Source organism: Corvus hawaiiensis, chromosome 2, assembly GCF_020740725.1.
Source record: "Corvus hawaiiensis isolate bCorHaw1 chromosome 2, bCorHaw1.pri.cur, whole genome shotgun sequence".
NCBI classification, from domain to species: Eukaryota; Metazoa; Chordata; class Aves; order Passeriformes; family Corvidae; genus Corvus; species Corvus hawaiiensis.
In genome coordinates this window covers 49,474,851-49,495,871 of record NC_063214.1, presented here as the reverse complement: position 1 = coordinate 49,495,871, position 21,021 = coordinate 49,474,851, and the positions used below count along the sequence as shown (strand labels likewise).

General features: G+C 40.3%; 1 protein-coding gene across 7 annotated transcripts in view; it reads left to right on the top strand.

Annotated features, from left to right (window-relative positions):
- SACS (sacsin molecular chaperone) overlaps positions 1 to 21,021 on the top strand; it is a 58,111-nt gene that overhangs the window by 6,274 nt on the left and 30,816 nt on the right. For 5 of the 7 annotated variants that reach the window (XM_048294881.1, XM_048294883.1, XM_048294879.1 and 2 more), the window contains 3 exons: positions 9,664 to 10,235; positions 16,772 to 16,922; positions 19,633 to 19,720. In XM_048294881.1, the coding sequence (XP_048150838.1) occupies positions 10,213 to 10,235; positions 16,772 to 16,922; positions 19,633 to 19,720 (262 nt within the window). In that variant the 5' untranslated portion in view covers positions 9,664 to 10,212. Of the gene's footprint in view, positions 1 to 6,937; positions 7,023 to 8,258; positions 8,431 to 9,663; positions 10,236 to 16,482; positions 16,569 to 16,771; positions 16,923 to 19,632; positions 19,721 to 21,021 lie in introns of those variants that run through there. The other 2 variants (XM_048294882.1, XM_048294885.1) reach the window with 2 other exon arrangements.

Below are 21,021 nucleotides of genomic sequence, written 5' to 3'. Positions count from 1 at the left end.
TAAAAATCTCTTTCTAATTTTTTTATTAAATTAAATTTATTTTATTTATTATTTATTAAATTTATTTTATTTATTATTTATTTATTTTATTAAATTAAATTCCTTAAAAAAGGAAATAAAGAGAAAAAGAACTTTTAAATTAACATCAGTAACTGAAGAAGAAAAAATAGCCATGCAACAAACACTTCAGAAGTATTTATCTGTTGGTCTGAATACCCTTTGTCAGGTATATGAACAGCACTCATCAGAGCTCGTCTCACTCTTGTGTCTGTTTCTGACACAGCTCCCTGTCCTTTGCAGGGAAATTTAGCTGGTTACCCTGTGGAATTGCTCTGGAGAAAGAAGATAGCCTGCAAAATATTCCCCACTCCTTACTTATGGACCTGCCTCTCTCCTTAACACCAGTCATGGAGACAGGGTTAAGTCTGTGCCAGCAACTTTGTGCTATAGAAGTACCATTTTTATGCAATGTAACCATTATTTCAGGTCTTTTGGCCTAAAATGAACCTTGTTTCTTCAAAGCTCCCACAAACCTCTCAAGATCACTGGGATGTCCTAGGGGGCACAGAGACCTGGGAGAAGGGGTACCCACTGGATGCGTAGCCCAGATCTAGCCTGGTTCTGATCTTGAGTGCGATGAGCTGGTGTGTGTCTGATATGCCAGTTTTCTGCACCCAGGATGAAGTCATGCCAGGCACAAGTACAAACCCTGAGAGGAGTGGCTGGAGACCAGCCCTGCAGAGAGGGATCTGGGGGTGCTCGTGGGCAGCACCTCAAGTGGGAGTCAGCAGTGAGCCCTGGCAGCCAGGAGGGCAAACCCCATCCCAGGATGCATCAAACAGCATCACCAGCTGGGCAAAAGAGCTACACTTTTCCATAGGTCAGGATCAGCCTGGTCCAAAGTCATACTTTCTCTTGTCTCCTCTCTTCACAGGTCTGGTCTATTTGTTCAGGTGGCTGTGATGTATCTGTAGATTCCGAATTATGTGATTCCTTCTAATAGTTGCAGATTGGGTTCCTTTATTCTAGATTTTATATTACAGTCCTACTATATCAAACAAACAGTTTTTACTAAATATTTTGCTCCCTGGCCTAAATCAGAAAGTCCTGTGGTATGTCTCGGTGCAAGGCAAAATTGATCTGTTTTGCTCTTCTACCTTTATTTGAGCAGTCTTGTGGTATGCTCGGGTGCAAGCAAACAGAACAAAATCACCAACATCAACATTGAAATTCTATGCCAGCTGACTGAACAACAGTGAGTTTCTGTTTTAGGAGAGCACACTAAGGCAATTTTTTCTTAAGGTATCCATTAATTTTTGGTTTATACTCTTACATTTAGCAAATCTGAGATGTATGAGTGCACTACTGATGATGCACAACGGATCTGTAGTTGCCCAGAACACTTTTTCCCACTATGTAGTGCTTATCTCTGATTCATTAAAAATATTTTCTGCAAAAACTGCAATTTCAGGGATAATCTAATTTCTTCCAATTAGAGTGAATTAACTTTAATTCCTACTTCAGTTAGGGAATTTCAGTTTCTGCACTTTTTTCTGCTAGCCGTATCATCTTGGTTCCCACGTTGAATGATAAAAGGGAATGCTACTTGCCTTTGTTACCTTGCTCTGTAATAGGTTGTGAACGAGGCTAAGTAAAAGGCCATATCTCAAACTGTGCCCAGAAATCACTTGGAAGCTATGGCAGGGTAGGAGATGCATTGTTCGGTGAAGAAGTGCACTGTGCACAGCCTGCAGTCCAGAACTGCTGTTCCTGACAAGATGAATCAGAGCTCAGTTTTGTCAGATGTGTTTATGCCAGCAATACACACGTGTCTCACCTGGAGATCCCTCAGCCTAGGGCTGTCTGCATATCTCATACCTCCCGAAGGACAGAATGACTTGGCAGGCTCACGATGTCATCAAGATTACCTCATCATAAGCTTTCCAGTAACTCAATGTGAAGAAAAGTTCTTCACAAGAGTAATTGAGGCCAGGATAAGTATTAGAGAAGGTTTGGCTTCATAAATGCTCCTTTGAGAGTTGTTAATATCTTCCCCTCCATGAAAGTATTTGGAATATTCTGTAACTGTAGACTTGAAATTCCCTAGTCAGGCTTTTGTCAGTCAAATGCATATTTCTGAGTTGTAGTCTAAGAATTTCAATCTAACTCCAACTTTTCAGAATGAGATACTGCAAAATACATCCATATAATCAATCAATCAGATTTATGTACATCTGATACAGGTTAGTGTTTGTGGCTATCAATCTTTCCTGAATTCACATGACTGAAAACAAAAGGGGCAACCTCCATATGATAATAAATACTCATTTAGTGAGAGCAAAAAAAAGTATTTCCACACTTGAAATTACTGTGATAAGCAATTCTTTCCAATCTTCATTGCAATAATGGTGATGATGATGATAATGATAACAATTTTGAAAGACCCCGAACTGTCCTTAGAAGACAGAAAGTCCAATCAAGAACACAGCTACTCTTATCATCAGGTTAGCATCCTTCCTTCCTGGCCCTCTGTGCTGCAAGGTGACCAAAGGGGAAAATGCTAGGCCAGAGAGAGTAGTGAGGCTGCCTATCATATTAATAGCGTTCAGGGAATGGTAATGTCTAAATCAAACATCAACTCATTTTACTCATTGAAGATAATTTTTGTAAAGATCTGAGCCCATCTGCTCTTAATTGAAATGTTGAGGTAAGATCAGTAGCAAGATTTGGACATAGCTAAACCCTTCACTTGAGGGTAAAAACAAAAATTATTTTAGATACAAGGTGTGAAAGGATAACTTTCCATATATATGTATTACTCATTGTAATTATTTGGAGTTTGATTTACTTAATAAGTAAGAAAATTTCCTCAGTGTATTTTTTTCTGCTCCAAACATTTGAATGTAAACAAAGAGTTATTTGTGTACAGCTAAACCAAGTAGATTAAATATTCTTATTTAGTATAGTTCAGTATACCTAAGCCTGAACTGCCTGTTAGCTTACAGTGGAGGAGGCAATACATAAGGAATTTGGATACCAGGATTAGGTATCCAAATACCAGGTATGCATTTAGGGCATAACTGACCTTATAGTAAATAAATATTCTTTCTAAGTTCATCTTCGGAGTAAGTTTAGTTACTGTTTCAATTGAAGTGCTTATCTGCAAAGTGTACTTTAGGTGCACTCTGAGACTTCACATACCTGTTACAATGGTTTTCTGTGGACAGCACAGTACAGCGCCCTTACGTAACCAAGAAGGGTGTTTGGTTTTGCTGGTATTTCAGCCACTAGTAATGCTGCAAACCAAAAATTGATGTGAGTTTTCCAGGTTATTCTTGAAGAAAAGACTTGAAGGAGATATTTTTGTAGCTAAATCCAAACAAAATCTAATTAAAAAAACATAGAGAGAGAAGGAAATCTGTAAAAGTACTCAGTTCCTTTCCTTCCTGTGGAATTGTATTTTCAGAGCACTTGACCAACTACTTTTCCTTCCAGCCCTGTATCACATACAGGGACTGAGTTCAACAAAAACTGTGTAATTATTCTGAGATTTTAGTATTTTCTGTATGAGGACTTAGTTCCTATCTTGTCCTTCCTCTGGTTTCTCATCAGGGATTCATGAGACTGACACCCCACTGTAAGATAATTCATAAACTCTTGCATTGGCAAGTCTGCACAGAACAGTGTGTTGCTACAGTGGATGGTCCAGACTGTTTCAGACACTAGAAATTAGTGTTCAGCTCAGACTTAGTGTACCTTGCTTTAGGGCAAGAAGAGCTTATCATTAATCTGTGTATCTCTAAAGGCATCATATTGTGCAGTCAAGCCATAACTCATATTCCTGCTATTTTTTCCTCAGCTTAATAGCCCATTGTTTATAACTTTGTGATTGCAGTGCCCTTTAGGCTTCTGTATTATGGTTCATAGACAGTGTCAGTTTCCCATTTCATTGGAAAACCCATTAAATGATTCAGAACCAACACTAAGCACAAATGGTTCTCCTTCTGCTTGTCCTTTTTTATGGCAACCACTGCTTTCAGTCTCAGAGAAAAGGTCTTAAAATGTCCACATTTCTGGAGAACAGCGGTGAGGTTTTAACCACATGGCCCTTTCTCTCAATTTCGTGGGATTTTTTTAAAGCCTTTTCCTCCAGCTGCTATGCATTGCTAAAAAATTGCTTTGAGACATTGTCATTTGATATGAGTTTACTTCATCAGAATTTGATGAAAGGACTCTTTATGCATAATTCAGCCACATGGTGCCAGATGGTTACTGTAAGGTCATTTGAATACCATAGAATCAAACTTAGTCATATTATTGCAAGTAATTTTTAGACTTTTCCTATTGTTGCGTGTAATTGTACTTCTTGAGTCACATTTTCCATAAGTGAAATATGGCAGGTCTTGTGTTGGGCACATTTATGTTTTAAGAATTGTGTTGCTTTTGCCCCTTCAAGAAAGAAACAGATCAAGTGGGTACAAGACCTGTTTTTGGTTTCAGTTAACTTATTCTTTTATGTCTGAGACAAATTTCCTCAACTCCATGGCTTAAGATAACGGTCAGCTGATGTATCCCTGCAGCATTGAGCTGTGAAGAGATACTGGATTAATCTTGAGAACAATAGGGCTGTCAGTTCTGTTCGTTGTGGTGCTGGATTGTTAGTGCTTGGCTGCTTCTGGTTTTGGAGCTAGTGGCTGTTCTATTTGCTCAGGTAACTCTGAAATATTTTCCAGTATGTGCTACAAATGCATCCACACCAGAACTACTACTTACCTTTATGCCTTCACTGACGGCTGCTGGAGGCTGTCTTCTCTCTTTTAATAATAGAGAAGTTTTCACAATTAATAAATTTCAGTGACTGTCAGATGACTGCCTTGCTGTGAGGCAAAGAGCAGGACAGGGTGTTCACTCAGCTTGAGGGAACTACAGGACCTTGCTGTAGGTCATAGAATGACAGAATGGTTTGGGTTGGAAGGGACATTAAAGATCATCCAGTTCCAACCCCCTGCCATGGGCAGGGACACCTTCCACTAGACCAGGTTGCTCAGAGCCCCATCCAGCCTGGCCTTGAAGACATCCAGAGATAGAGCATCCACAGCTTCCCTGGGCAGCCTGTTTCTGGGCCTCACCATCCTCACAGTAAAGAAATTTCTCCAGAATATCTTATCTAAAGCTACTCTCTTTCAGTTTGAATACATTTCTTCTTGTCCTGTTACTACATGCTCTTGTAAAAAGTCCCTCTCCATCTTTCTTGTACGCTTCCTTAAGGTACTGGAAGGCCACAATTAGGTCACCATGAAGCCTTCCCTTTTCCAGGCTGAACAATCCCACTTCTCACAAACTTTCCTTGTAGGAGAGGTGCTCCGTCCCTCTAACCATCCTGGTGCCCCTCCTCTGGACTCACTCCAACAGCTCCGTGTCCTCCCTGTGCTGGGACCCCAGAGCTGGATGCAGCCCTGCAGGTGGGGTCTCACCAGAGCAGAGCAGAGGGGCAGAATCCCCTCCCTGGCCCGGCTGCCCACGCTGCTTTGGATGCAGCCCAGGACACCTCTGGCTTTCTGGGCTGCAAGCTCACTTTGCCAGCTCATGTCCATCCTAAAGGGAGTAACTGCTGCTCTTCCTGGTGCTGGTGTGGCCTTGGAAAGGTCCAAGTATTACACAGGCAATACTTGCTTCAAAAACTGACTACAGCATTTGTCCTGACTTTCATCTGTTAAGTATTTTTATCCTTGTACTTACATTTGTGGTGTTTCATCAAAAAGCAACAATGCCTACTGTGCAAATGCATCAAAATCATCACATTCTAGAAAAACAATCACTTTTGTACAGCTGCAATCACTCTCTTCTCTTTATAAAAATCAACAAGAGTACAGCATTTTTATTGCTTATAATACAAACAGCATTAATGATACAGAATTTGTAACATTAATATTATCAGTTGCACAATTTTTTTAAAGTATTGGCATTTTTGAATGCTTTCAGTATATTTTAAATCTTAAAATTCTATGTGATAAAACATGAAAGCTCTTGTAGTGCATAACAGTATAAATGCAGAGCCATATATTTTGCTGATGGCACTGATTTATATCTGATGATGGTGTGGACTACTCATTTCAGTTGAACTTGCTACACCGAAACTGTCTAGACAATTAACATTCTAAGGGCATATCTACTTTATTTCCATCATTTCTAGCTCGCTGGCACATTATTATATTTCACTTTGTCAGGTCTGTCTCAAATTTCGGCAGAACAGGTATCTCTGAGAAGCGACTCTTTACATTTGTGTGGTACCTGCAGTTGTGTGATGGCCTTGAATTTAATTTGATAGAGATGCATTTTGAACTCTGCTAGTGTAAGTTGTGTGTTGACAAGAACAATTTGTGCTTTTAGACTGTATAAAACATAAATTAAGTATTAGCTACTGAAGCACTTTGTGCACAAATTCCCTACTCAAAACTTTGGATCGTGTTCAGTAATTCTGATGGTTCTTGTATTCTTCTCATGCTGCTGGATGGACTATTAACAATTTTGATTTAGATGGTATCATTGAGGAAAGGAACTCAATGTATAACATTTAGACTGATCCTAATATTAATTAGGATGAGGAGTGAACAGATAGATAATCAGATAACCACTAATGGTTTTTAAAACAAAAATTTCTGTAGCAGTGTGTATATATATATATAATCACCTACCTGGTTTGCAGGCAAAATTATGTATTTGTGTAGCTATACCTGTGGCTCCTACCTACAACTAATCACAGGCATCCACAAAGCTGAAGATTGTTTTTGCACTTTGACTACCAAACATTCTCCACCAAAATTCAATTAAAGACACATAAAATCCTCCAGCAAAGGTGTTTTCTCCTAAAAAGCAATAAATCCCACACTAGAAAATTGGCATAGGCGTTGGTTGTAACTGTTTCTTTTTTCCCCAGGAGAGATTTATGCTTGGCTATAGTAATAAATTCAGATAGAGAATGTTCTTGGATGCTGCACCTCTGTATCGTACAAAAGTATAAGGTAACCTGTATGACCAGCTCAGGCACTGGGGAAGTGTAAGGCCAGCAAGTTAAGTGTGCCAGGATAAATCTGTATCTGCTATCTGACAGCCAAGTTGGCTCTCTTTCTTACCATGGGAGACAGCATAGACATGACTGCGTTGAAATCTTTCTAGGATTGTAATGTGATCTGGTACCAAACTGAAAACACCTTTTGGTCACATCTATGCTGGCAAGACCAAGACCCTTCGAGGACTATTGGAATTATTTGCTGGTGTAGAGATGGCACGTTGCACTGTGCTGTAACGTGCTTTTCTGCTAAGCAAACTATTTATTCTATCAATAGTTTTAGGCTGTTTTTAGGTACTTTAGAGCTATCAATTTTCTGAACAAGGTGTCATTGTCAAAAATCCTAGAAGATATTTTTGTTTTCCTAGCGTGTGTCAGTACCAAGAAAAGTAACATATCAAGGGGCGACATAATAAAGGACAATCTTTGAGAGACCAAGCCTAGAAATAGAATGGAGTCTGAGAAAATGTGTCACTCACTAATTATGGAGAGGCTGTCTCTTAAAGTCATAATTAGCTTTCTATTACTTTCTGTTATATTTTTCATTTATCGTTCCTCAAGGCAATTGAAGCTGCTCAAATAACTTGAAATGCTTTTCATGTGTGATTTTTCTAATGACTTTTTAGGGGAACTGGTATAAGTTGCCCTTGTCTTCCAACCATGGATCTACATGTAGTGCCTGGACTTCTTGAGCCTGGATTTCCATTGCAGCTAAAATGCCTTTCCTTAGTGCTCCCCTCACAACTGCAACCCATTATGCAGCAGGACTGCAATAGTTTTGCCCTCTATGAAATCATTCACCTGTGGGTAAATGGGGCTGGATTTGCAAGGCCCTTTGCTTAGGTCTTTATTATTTAAGTATGACTTAAGTGTGGACTTTTCTTAGGATTATAAGGTAGATATACATCTCAGCATCTACAGAAAGAAAAATTTATATTGAAGCCACTTAATAACACATTATGCTAACTTAAATTCTTCATGATGCTTGTCACAGCAAACATGCATTCAGAATTCATACATTTTGACATTTTATTTACTGAGTAGGTAAAATTCTTAAGTATTAAAAGCAACAGTATTCAAGCCACAAATTCTACTTCCCTTTCTTTCGTACCATTTGTATTTCAGTATCATGCTTGCATCTAATTCATCTTTTGCAATTTAGCCACAGTTGTTTTCCTTTCTGGCTCAGGAAGGAATGACTGTGCATTGCTGTTTGAAGAGGGACATACGCAACTGCACATTATGAGAAGACTTGCCAACACTGTCAGAGGCTCAGAGAAGGATTTACATTTGCACAGATGCAGAACAATAATGGAACACCACTGTCAGTACTCCAGTACTCTTAAACATATCTTCCTTGGGTAATAACTTAATAATGTAGTATATTGTTTTCTGCAGCTTTACAGCACATGCCTTGCCTCACTTATACACTGTTCTGGTGCTACAGAAATTCAGTGGAAATAGTTCCCAAAGGCAGCATAGGGTAGATGTTGACCCATATACCTTGGGAGTGGGGATAAGCTGGGAAGAGTTTGAATCCTCCCAGTGGAAAGTCATTGCAAGCTAGCTAATCTCTTCCCTTAGCTGCAAGCCATTTGAATAGAAGGGCAAAATCCTTCTCCATGAATGTTCTGCCCAGCCTGTTATTTTCCTGGATGGCATAATTTTATATCCAGACTGTAATACACAGTGCAGAGGAATAGATATCCTCCAATAGTTGCCAATTGTACTGGTTTTGGCTGAAATAGAGTTAATTTTCTTCCTAGTAGATGGTATAGCACTGTGGTTTTGAATTTAGTGTGAGAATGGTGTTGATAACACACTGATGTACCTGTTGCTCAGCAGTGCTTGCTCTAAATCAAGGACTTTTCAGTTTTCTGTGCTTTGACAGCAAGGAGGTGCACAAGAAACTAGGAGGGAACAGAGCCAGGACAGCTGAGCCCAAATGGCTGAAGGGATGCATCAGACCACAGAATGTCAGGCTGTCTACATAAACTGGGATGTATTGGCCATGAGGGCTGGATCCCTGCTCAGGGATGGGCTGGGCATTGGTCAGTGGGTGGTGAGCAATTGTTTTGTGCATCGCTTTTCTTTCTTGGGTTTTATTTCCGTCTCTCTTTTTGTTGTATTTTTTTGCATTTCCATTATTTCATTTTTACTAACATTAATCATAATAATAATTTCAATTATTAAGCTGTTCTTATCCCAACCCCCAGATTTTACCTTTTTCCCTGGTTCTGCTCCCCATCCCACTGGGAGGGAGTGAGTGAGCAGCTGCTGGGTGCTTAGTTGCCAGCTGGCATTAAACCATGACACCCATTCAGTCAGCATACTTACAGCTCTGCGTGCTTGTTGCCATACTGATCATATGGTATTAAACCGAAGGAGAAGCAGGAAACCTCCCTGCTCTGTGTCAGCTCTCCCTCCGTGTGCCTACAAGTAACGCACAAGGCAGTTTATAATTAGTATCATGACTCACTCAATACTGGTAACTGCAGCTATGCCCTCAAAAGAAATGGCTTTTTCATACCCTTTGGTTCAACTCTGTTTTGTATTAATGGCCCTCCCCTTTTCCCTTGTGTCTCTTCTTCCAGAATTCCTGAGCTGATGTTAAGAAGTATCTTCTAGCAGGTGTGATGGAGAAGACTTGTTAGATTTTAGGCCTCACTAATACTCTTCCAACTGTGCCTGCTTCCAGACAAAAAAGGAAGACAAAGCAGAAACAGCAGTTTCCAGAATTCCACTTCTTTTCTAGAAGATAAATACAAATCAATTGCACAAGAATATAGCCTGAATTCAGTTAAAGAAAGTGAAGAAGACCTCCTTGCTTTCTGAAATCTGTCCTGTTACATCTGTTCTTGATTATAAGAAAATGAACTCCTGTGAACAATTAAGCAAGTGGCTTTAAAAGAAAACCAGAGAAGTAGCAATTGGTGAGGCGCAGAGACATCTTGGGGAGATAACAGAGACATCTTGGGAAGATAAGGGATGGAGTGAATACTGAGTTGACTTCCATATGCTTGGGCTTTCTGGTGTCCACTGAAGAGATGATAAGCAAAAAGGATTAAAAAATAACTTTCTAATTTATAAATCAAATATCTGCTTCATGTTCCTATCAAGAAGATATCAAAGAAGAAGAGACAATGGAGATGGAGGATAAGAACAGGTAAAAAAAAAAAAAAAGCCAAAAAAATCTTCTGAAAGAATTTATTGTTAGGCTGGCATGTTCTTGCTCAAACACCCATGGTCAGTAATTTAAAGAAGTCTGAAACTTGCCTAGTGTTTGTAAAAAATTACTATTTTTAAAGGTAAAATTAATTTCTTAAGTTACAAAATAATACTTAGGTGCCAGGTTCTGCTGCAATTACTTATGAATCGTCACCATGAAATTAATGAGAACTGCTTGAAAAAACTCCTGTGATTAATGGGCTCATAGTCTAACTTTCAATTTACAGTCTCCATTCACTATAGCATTTTTTGAAAACAAGTGAAAGTTTCCTTCCTGTGCTTGTCTAACTCTGAATTCAACATGCTGTTTTACTGGGATGAATGTATAATCCTGCCAACAGCTAAAACGCAGAGCAAGTTCTTTGTGTGAACACTGTCTAAACAAATTTTACAACTTATCTCTTGCAAGTTACAAAACGTTAAGTTGTAATTAGAAGTGTTCTTACTTGCTGTCAATGGACCTGCAGGAAGAGGACAGCTTCCACCCTCAGCCCTGCAATCTGCAGAAGCCCCCTTGATGTGCAGTTCCTTAATGTACAACCTCTGCTTTTTCCTGTGTGTCAGGAAGGTGGGCTTTGCATTGTGTTAGACAGTTGTTGATAGCAACAGCAGATTACTCTTTCAGGGTCTGCTCCACTGGCTCCCTGGGGAATTCTGTGAAAATTCATGGAAGTTATATACTTCCTTTGCCAGGTCACTGTTGGATAGAAAATGTGGGGGTTTGAATCTTTCTTTTTGGTTAGTTAACTAGGCCCTTCTAATCCAAATCTTATACATTTGGGCATCTCTGAGGTTTTTTTCACTTCTCTTTGTTTACCCAGAAGAGGATGACCTGTGTCCTTTCTTCCCCTTTTCCAACCTTACTCTCACTAGGCCTTACATGTGACTCATGTTTCTTCTTCTGTGCCACCTGTCCTTCTGTTTTGTGAAGGATAAATTGTAGCTTGTATTTCTGTATGGAACTGAATGTGTTATGAGTGAGACAGAACTGATACAGAAGTGGAAAAGAGCTAGGATTATCTGGAAGGACATTGCTGGATATCAACCACTATCTGATGAAGAGACACTTGCAGAAGTGCTTGAAGTTGTGTCTTTTCACAATTTAGGAAAACTACATGTCTTGTAGTAGTATCCTTCTACTTTATATTCTAATTTTCTCTATATACAAAGTACTCTGTTCAGTGATGCCTAGAAAAGGTTATGAAATTTTAGAACACGGTTAGATGCAGTATTCAGAAAAAACAGGGATCAGCAAATACTTCTTAAAATGTTTAATGCATGTGTAATGAGGGTCCTTTTAGTTATTGAGTTGATTTTCCTCAGTGGAATGATAGTAGCTCCATTAGCTCTGAAATCAAAATAAGAAAATGCCTTAAGGTAGTATGGAAAAAGCCTTGCTTTGATAACCTGATGACTCTGTGTCCTAAACGGAGGCAAAAAACCTAGGCCTGGATTCATGAAGATGTTTAGGAGCCTACATTAGGCTCTGAAATTAATTTGCAAATTTAGGCTCCGCTCTTTTGATGTTTCAAGGTTAAAGTGGATGTTCTAAATCTGGCCCTTTTATTGGCACCGAGGCCAAAACAAAATACCACCAGTAATTTAACATATTGCTTATTAAAAACGTATGCCAACAGCAGTTCTTGCGAAACTGTAGTCCCTCCTATTGCGATCCCTAAAGAGCAATTGGGGAGTTTATTTTTATAATTTGGTTTAATCTTTTGCATAATTTGAAATACCAAACGTTTTGTACTGGTGTTTTGTTATTTGTACCATCTGGAATTGAAAACTCCGTCATTCTTAGCAATTCAAATTTGTGGAATGATGGTTACTGTGCTATAGCTGAGTTGTCTCTTCAAGGACTTAGCTTTAAGTAGTATTTTCTCAAAGGTGGATCAAAGAGGAAATTTAGCTTCAGCATTTGAGATTTTGAAATCTTATAATTTATTTGTGCCTTCTTGTTTTGCTCTTTATTTGCAAAGAATAAACTGAAACAAGTTTTATAGGTCTTTCAAGTATTTTCCATTACAATTTGCTTAGTGCCATCTAGGAACTCACTTGAACACTAAAGCAAATCACAGAGAGATCAAAATCATTCGATGAAAACAAATGTCTGTTCCTGGTCTCTGTGCCCTTATATGTTTTACTCATTTTTAGTAGTATTCAAAAGTATCCTGTTCTGTTGATACCTGACATTTAGAAATGAATCAGCTTGCAAAAGGAATAAGATAATTCTTCAGTTCTTCAGTGTTTGACTAAGCTATGATCATACAGATATTTTGCTTAGAAACTGATAATAGTGGTTTCACATGAGGGGTGCAAAGTAGGAATATTTATTTAAACTCACTGCACCAACCTAAAATAAAATAGTTTCATCAAAACACCCAATTTGTGTAATAGATCTGAGGGAAAAACTAGATATTTTGTTTGAATCAAACACTTCACATGCCAGAGGTTGGGGATTTTTTTGGCTGTTTGTACTACATGGAACTCTAGCTAGAAAAAAATTAGATGTTTTCTGTTAGTGGAGCTATTCAAATGAAACAGAAACTGTACAATAAGGGGTGGCTTGCCAATGACTAGCACATGTGTCATCAACAAATGGTAGGCTTACTTTCAAACTTCTTGAAAAGGCATTAGTAAGCAGGGGGAAAGCAAGCTCCTGGCAGTGACTATAGACCAATGCAATCTGTGCTCTCTGACTGCTGGGAAATAGATATGGTGCAATGTTTAAAACATCTGCTGGTAACAGTTAAGGAGTTGATTTAAGAATGGGGGTAAGTGCTTGCCGTGTCATAGAAGGTTTTGCTTTAAGTTTGGTGTGCACTGTCTCAAACCCAGATGAAGTTGTTGAGTCACTGCTGCTTGCCTGCCAGCACTGCAGAAGGTTACTTGCTGCGCTGGAAGCCACTGTACTGCAGCGGTTTTCCTCTGGCAGGAGTGACCAAGCCATGTCTGTTTCTTATCGCACCATACACCCCTTTTGTGGACTCCATTCCATCTTTCTAATCACACTGACAGGATGGAAGGGACTTGCATCCATCTTTTTCTGCTACTGCAGTCTTATTTTAAATAATTGGAAATATGAGGTGATTCTGCAATGCAGAATTTTCTGTCTTCGTGGAACTTGTACTATGAAACCAGCTTTCATTTTGTTTTATAAAAATAATTTAATGTTACAGAGACTGTTAAAATTTTAACAATTTTTTTCTTTTGCATGTCCCTTCTTATATGGGTTATATGACTTCATTCTGAACTAAACAGAATTTATTTATAGCCACAGGAGAATTTTCCATACGTGCTTTTAAATCTAAATGCTGTTCTGCTTGGAAAAGTGGTTATAAAATTGTTAGCATAGGAAATTGTAGAAATAATATAAAAAAAATTTCAAATGAAACCCAACCCTTCTATATACAAAAGTTAGGGTTTTTTTTTAACCACTATAGGTAGTTAAAAAATTCCTAGCTGGTATGGTCAAACGAATTTCTTTTAACATTGTGATGTAAAATCATTTTTAGTAGTTCTTCATAACAAATTTGTACATTATACCTTGAACTTTGCTAGGATTACCGAGCTTCCAAGTTCTGTTTTCAAATGGATAAGCAAGATTTTAAAATTTATTTTTGTTGTTATTGTTGCAAAAATCTGAAAGTTGGAACATGTAATTTTTTTTTTCAGTCAGTGTTATTTCTGTATCATCAATTTCTAGGATATTTTTATTTAGATATCAGGAAAAAATAAGGGGGTCAGATTTCTGAGGAGAACAGACATGGCTAATTTCCAAGAGCTCAAGAGTCCAACTCCTCTGTCCAGAACCTTGAAAGGTTCCAGTTCTGTATTACCAGTTCTTCCCAATTCTTCCCTTCTACTAAAGAGGTCACATACTAGACAGAATCTGTGGTACGCAAAGTTTTTTTCTCCTCAATACCAATGTTAAATCATCACAGGATATAATTTGTGAGTATTTGTAGGTTACGGGTGTGTGTTCGGGGGTCCAGTCGGGACGGCCGGCAATCATATTTCCAAGGCTTTCCTGTTTCATCTTCCCCAACAAGTATTGTCTTGTCATGTGATGTGGCATAGTTTGGGGGACTTCAGCCTGGCACTGACAGCAGGACAGTCCATGGCCCTGAATGTGTCCCACTATTTGAAAAGTTTCACATGGAGAGGTGGCTGTTTCCTGAGATAGCTTTGTTCCTCTCCAGGGTCCAATGCAAACAATTGTGCATGCTTCATAAAAGGCTAAATCACTCCTGTGATCCCAGGCAGAGAAGAAGAATTAGATTTTGCCCATGTGGCTTGGTGCTTCACCACTGGTCTGGAGACTATTTTAGTAGCTAATATGGATGGAACTGCATTGGGTTTCAACTCATTCCATTTTGCCCAGTCATCCACATTTGTGTCCCTCATGACGTACCCTTCTGCTGGTATTAAGACATAAAAAGATAAACATTAAGAGATTAGAAAGCAGCCTTCTCATTCTTTTGGACATAGTAGGAAAAATTCTACGATGACAAACTCTGAAGAGGATGTATCAAAAAGGAAAGTTAAAAAGATGAAATGATAGAGAAATGAACAGAGTCCTAAACAAAAGTGAAGAGAGACATCTTGTTTATGTTAAAATAGTTTTTGTGTTATTTCTGGTGAAAGCATGATCAGACCCACAATTTTTCAATATTTTCTTATAATCCTGTAGAAGTCCATATACAAATATTGCTGATGAATGAAATCAGTTGTAGCACTGGCAAAACTCTAGATACTGTATTGGATCGTGACCCACCTGACCTTTGTGGTTTTTTTAGCCTTGTATCAATTTTAGTGAGCTTTTTTTTTTTTTTCTTAGCTCGATACACTTCTGCAAAGGTTCATTGTGTCTTTTTGCCCTTCCACAGAAACTCTGTTGCCTTTGGTTGTCAATTATCCGTTTTAACTCCCTGTCACTGAGTAAAGTCATAAATGTTTTTAGTTTAGCCAGGGATCGAAAGTGATGGAAGTGTTGGAATGAAGTGGAACTGTTGGACGGAGGTCTGTAGTCCATATTTTTGCTCAAAGCAGGAGGATCAGTATTGGTTCAGGTCAGTCATGGCTAAGCCTTGAAACACCCCAATGAAGAGTACCTCTAGACAACTCGCCTCCTAGTGACAGGATTTTTCCTGCTGTCTCATGTGAACCTCCCAAGCTACAGTTTGTTGCCACTGCTCCTTGTTAGTCTTGCAGTACTAAGAAGAGCTCAGGTCCACGGCCTTTGAAACTGCCCTTCAGGTACATGCAGGATGTTACCATACTGCACCCTATGGTCTCCTCGTCATCAGACTAAACAGCCCCCCATATACTCTTTGTAGGTCGCGTGCTTTGGGCCCCTGACCATGCCAGTAACCCTCTGCCTGGGAACAAAGGAAGCCCAAAACACCACTATGTTCTGGTCGCAGTATCCTAGATCCAGCCTCAACAGCACTGAGCAGACACTCACTTTCCCTGATCTGGAAAGCTTGGTATTCCCCAGCTCCTTTGGAGCAGGGCTGCTGTTCAGCCCGTCACTGATGCACAGCCCATGGCCCTGGGTGCAGAACTTTGTACACGATGAACAGTAGCCCTCTCCATAAGTTTCTCAAACTGCCCTCTCAATTTATTGGGATTACAGGCAGACTAAGGCTCAGTTTTCAGGAGCAAGAGCACTTTCCTTAAGTCTTGAATGGTGTGAGAACTTAACGTACACGCTTGTGAGGTAAGGCAGGGTGTATGACCTATCACAGGCTCTCCGACAGAGAGCAGAAAAAGTATGTTTCCTTCTGTGTTTTGCATCCTTGAGAAACAATGAAGTTTATCAGCCGTAACTCTGTGTGATCCATACGGTGGTGCCTGAATGCTGTGAATTACGTGAAACACCAGCATGCTTCCCTGCCGAAGGAGGGATGTGCCTGCGGTACCATCTCTGCATCTCATCCTCAGTCACGGCTCACGCCGTACACGCGACTGCAGCCTCTCCCTCGCCCCAGGCGACCGGGCTCTCTCGCCCGAGGGCCCTGGGCGCACGGGCCGCGGGGAGCCGGGACACGCCTCCGTGCGCCGAGGCTGAGGACCCGCCCGGGGGGCCCCTCGCACCGCCGCAGCCACGGCCGCCGCTCTAAGGGCGGCACTTCCACCCGCCCCCGCCTCCTCCTCCCGCCTCCTCCGCGGCGCCGATCTCCGGGCGGCGCAGCCCCACCCCTTCCCCGTGCGGGGAGCGCCGGCGGCGGGGCGAGCAGCGGTCCTTTGTGTGCCGCGGCGGGATGTGAGTGCGGGCCGGGCCGGGCGGGGAGGGAAGGCTGTGGGATCAGCTCCGCCGCTTCCTCTCGGAGAGCGCCTGCCCGCCCGCACATCCCTGCACCCCGCGGGCTCCGACGCCCGTCTCGGGCCTCCGTGGTGCCCGAGGGGGAAGCGAGCGGGCGGCGGCGCTGCGAGCCTTCTCTCATCTGGTATCTCGTGTTGCCGCAGGCTGGCCCGGGTGACCGTCCTCCATGACTGCCTGGGCTGCAGGACCTTCGAGCTGCCGCCGTCCGCGGCCGTGCGGGACGTGAAGAGGCGGATCGACGCGGAGGCCGGGCTGCCCCCCGCCGAGCAGCGCCTGTGGCACCGCGGCAGAGAGGTGAGGGGCGGGCGGGGCGGCGGCAGCTCCGCGGGCGGGGCGGCTCTCACAGCGCCGGGCTGCGGGAAGTCCCCGCCCGGCTGCTCTTGTGTCACGCGTGGGCAGCGCGGCGTGTCCGTAGGTGTTCCTCTCGTGGGAAGCACGGAAGTCGACCGTGCTTGGACGACCCTCATACCGCTCTTGATGGTGCCAGCTTTTATTACCTGAGTTTTTGTGTCTTTTTCCCCCCCCCTTTCCCTGATGTTCTCCCTGTGTTTTATCCTAATTTCTTTGGGGAGTTGTTGGGTAGAGCAGAAATTCACCCAAGAGTGCTGATGTGCTTGTTCTGCCCTCCTGCCACTCTGGTCAGTTTCAAGACCAGAGCTGACATCACAGTGAGATGAAAGTGACAAGCTAAAAATTGAGGTCTGGGCACAGGAGAGAGTCGAATGAATGAATGAATGACCTTGTTCTGTTGAAGGCATCAACCTGGTGTCAGTCTTTCAATACTGCTTGGTGTGCTTCCGGCTGTGCTCTTGGGAAATGGGAACCTGGAGACCTGGTGGGATGGGATGGGATGAGTAGAGGCAAGAAGAGGAGAGAGAGGAGGTTGGAAACTAGTGTTAAATAGGGCAACGGGACTTGCAAATGCGTAGAGAAGAGAGGGCTCTAGGGAAACCTTGTTGTGGTCTTTCTGTATATGATGGGGGCTTATAAGAAAGATGGAAAGAGACTTTCTATCAAGGCCTGAAGTGATAGGACAAGGGACAATGGCTTTAAACCGAAAGAGGGTAAGTTTAGATTGGGCACAAAGAAACTTTTTAGCATTAGGGTGATAAGACACTGAAAATTTCCCAGAGAAATAGTGGATACCCCATGACTGGAAGTGTTGATGATCAGGTTGGATGGAGCTTTGAGAGACCTGATCTAGTTCCTGTTCATGGCAATGGTGGGGGGGGGGTTTGACTACATCATCTTCAAATGTCCCATTCCAACCCAAACCATTCTATGATACAAGGAAAGATATAGGTGTTGGTTTTAAGGAATCTTTTAAGAACCTGGGGAACACAAGTAGTCTTTGAGGGCTCAGGTTTGAAGCAAACTCCCTGTGTAGTTTATCTTTTGTTTTCTTGTCTGGTTTTGTGTGTCCTTGGTTTTGTTCTCTCCAGGCCTTCCTGTTTTGGAGGACGAACTCTGTATCACTTTCTAAAATTTGCCTGGAAGCAAAGATCTGACTAGCACAGAAAACTTATCTTTTTCAGGGAACAGTCAGTAAGCAGGCTGTAATTGCTATTCTCTTTGTTTGGGTTATTTTTTATAATAAACTGGAATTTATATGGGAACATTTATTCTGTACTGTAGAAAATTTGAAAATACTTTATAAACTTTTGAACTCCTGTTTATTGGGACCAAATTATTTTTTAATTTTCTGAGTAGTAGAATATTAATCCATAAATTTTTTCCCCCCTTTTTTTAGAACTGTTATGTGCAATTTACAGATGTTAAGTAAAATCCAGTACCTTTTTTCTCATAGGTCCTTACAGTGTTAAATTATTGATCTGGATCTATTCAATGTCCAAGTTTCTAGTGGTGTTTTGGTACAAAAATTGTACCTTAGAATATTCAGTTACTCAATCCCTTTAATGCTTGGTGATGGTTTAGAGCATTCCATGGATTGCTTTTTATTTTAGTCATTTCAGAGTAGCTATACCCAATTTTATGTCTTGAGAAAGTTCAACTCAAGTACAATATTTCTGCATTTTTATGATAAACCCACTGTTGCTTTAATCACTATTTAAAACTGGTGTAAATAAAAAAGAATGTAAGTTTTTATTATTACTGTTGTTGTTAAATAATGATGACATACTCTGGACTAGGGCTGTCTTTTGCTTATTGAATGTAGTTAGATTGTAAGCATCTATGTCTGTGTAAACACCAACTGCTTTCTAGTGATTTGTTTTTACCCATCGAAGTGAGGAAGTAGTCCCAACATTTGCTGTAAACTGAGACTAATATAATCATATAATTTCACATAATAATATTTTAATATAGATCCTAATTAGTGCAGTGGCCCTCTAATTTGGCATTTGTTGTTGTTGCATGCAGGATAACATATGAGTTTTGTAACAACACTTAGTATATGAATGAGACACACATCATATGAAATGAGAAGTGCAGCAAAACCATTATGTGCTGTGATTACTGAATAGATTTCCCAATGGCTGCTAAGGAATGTGTTGCTTAGTTTGCCTCAGTTTCTCAGTGATGTTCCTGGTGAGTCCACTGGGGGTTGGATTAGGTGACTTTCAGTGGTCCCTTCAACCGGTCTGCCTGTAGAGGTAATGGGGGATGAGGCTGTCAAATTCTTCAGGGGTGTTTCTCTGACACTTCTGTCTCTACTACACATTGCATCTTGCTAGCTGCTTTGAGCTGATATTGCTTAGTTTAAGCCCCCTGTGAAATTGCATACCCAGATGTACTTGTGGAGTACAGATTATGTACTTCTTGTATATGTTAATTTTTTTTATGGTCATTCACCTTAGAACAATAATGCTTTCATTTTATGCTTCCAGAACTTCCCTGAATACAAAACTTTTTCAAATGTACAAACAAGAGGCCATGGCTTGCTCTTAGTATGCTTCTATAGGCATTTTTTCCACCTGATTTGTTTTGGTCCTGTTACTAACAAACTGAAACTTCTGACCAAGTTCTGTCTTATTTTTTCCTTCAGTTGTCTGATGATATCAAGATTGTGGATCTTCAGAAGTCTCAAAATCAAGTTTTTCTGAAACTTCAGTCAAAAGGGTTGAAAGGAGGAGGTATGGAAAATATTTGTCTCTGTTTATAAACTGGAAGCTCAAAGCATTTTCTGATGCAACATGGAGTTAATTGAAAATTTATCTTCTTTAAATGTGAAGCAATTATTTTTCATGTAAGTCCTAGGTTTGACACTTGTTCTTTTCATTCCACTCTAGAAAAATTAGGCTTCTCTTTTTAAGTGCCTTGGCATTTGTTTTTTTCTTTGTAATATAATGTGTAGAATTTAGGTTATTGCTGTCCTTTGGAATCAATAAGACTTGCCTTTCGGTAGTGTTGTAGCTGCCTTGTCTCATATAAAAGAAGCTGAATACTTGAAAGCAATTCAGATACTGAAAGGATATCTTTTCAGTAACCACCATGTAAAAAAATATGACACTGGTAAAAATCTCTGGATTTCTTCCGTTGTTTTTAGGTTTTTTTCTTTGATAGTTTGGTTTTCTTTTAATTCTGTCTGTTATTTACATTTTTATTAAGGAAAACCGAAGGTGTATCTTTTCATATGGTGTCTTGATAACTGAATATCTTCAGAAATGCTCTAATTAAAATTTGTCATAATTATTTTATTTGGTTGCTAGCATTAGTATTTTTCTCACAATAACTTTATTGCAAGGCAGTGAAATAATTGCTAATGGGATGGTAGGATGAAGAAGGAAACTGTTCTTTTCATGCAGATATTTTATTTGGTCTCACAAAAATATTGTATTTCTTAGCCTGTTCAAGCCATGAACTGGATTATGGATTTTTAGTAACAGAGGGAAGTTTGTATATTAGTCAGAAGTTCGTGTTCACATTCTCTAGAACCTGAAGTAATTAGAAAACACCTATAAAAATGGACTTCATGGTTCTATGACATCAAACGCTTTTCTTTCTCTCATTCTTGACTGCTTGCTCTGATGTTTTGCTGTGTGTAGGCTGTGGTAGACTAAATAAAAAAAGTCTTATTTTCCACCATGCAAGTATATAGAGGATAAAGTGTAGTGGCCCTAAGAAATCTTAAATGGGAAAGAAAAACTGGCACTGTATTTCTGTGCCTAGAAATGGAGATTTTCTTAGAGATTTCACTGTAAGCTGTCTATGTCTAGATAAAGTGCTTAACTTTTCCTGGCCCACAGTTCTGATGTAAGTCAATCTAAAACATCTGAAGGTTTTAGTATCAGCCTTTTGTGTTCATTCCGGAGTCTTTCAGTTCAGAGATTTTTCCTTACAGCAGACGAATCAAGAAATGCCCTGAATTTCTCACTTGGAAGTGCATGGTCAGTAGGACCAAGCACATGGGTTGCTGAAGTACTCTGAAGATCAT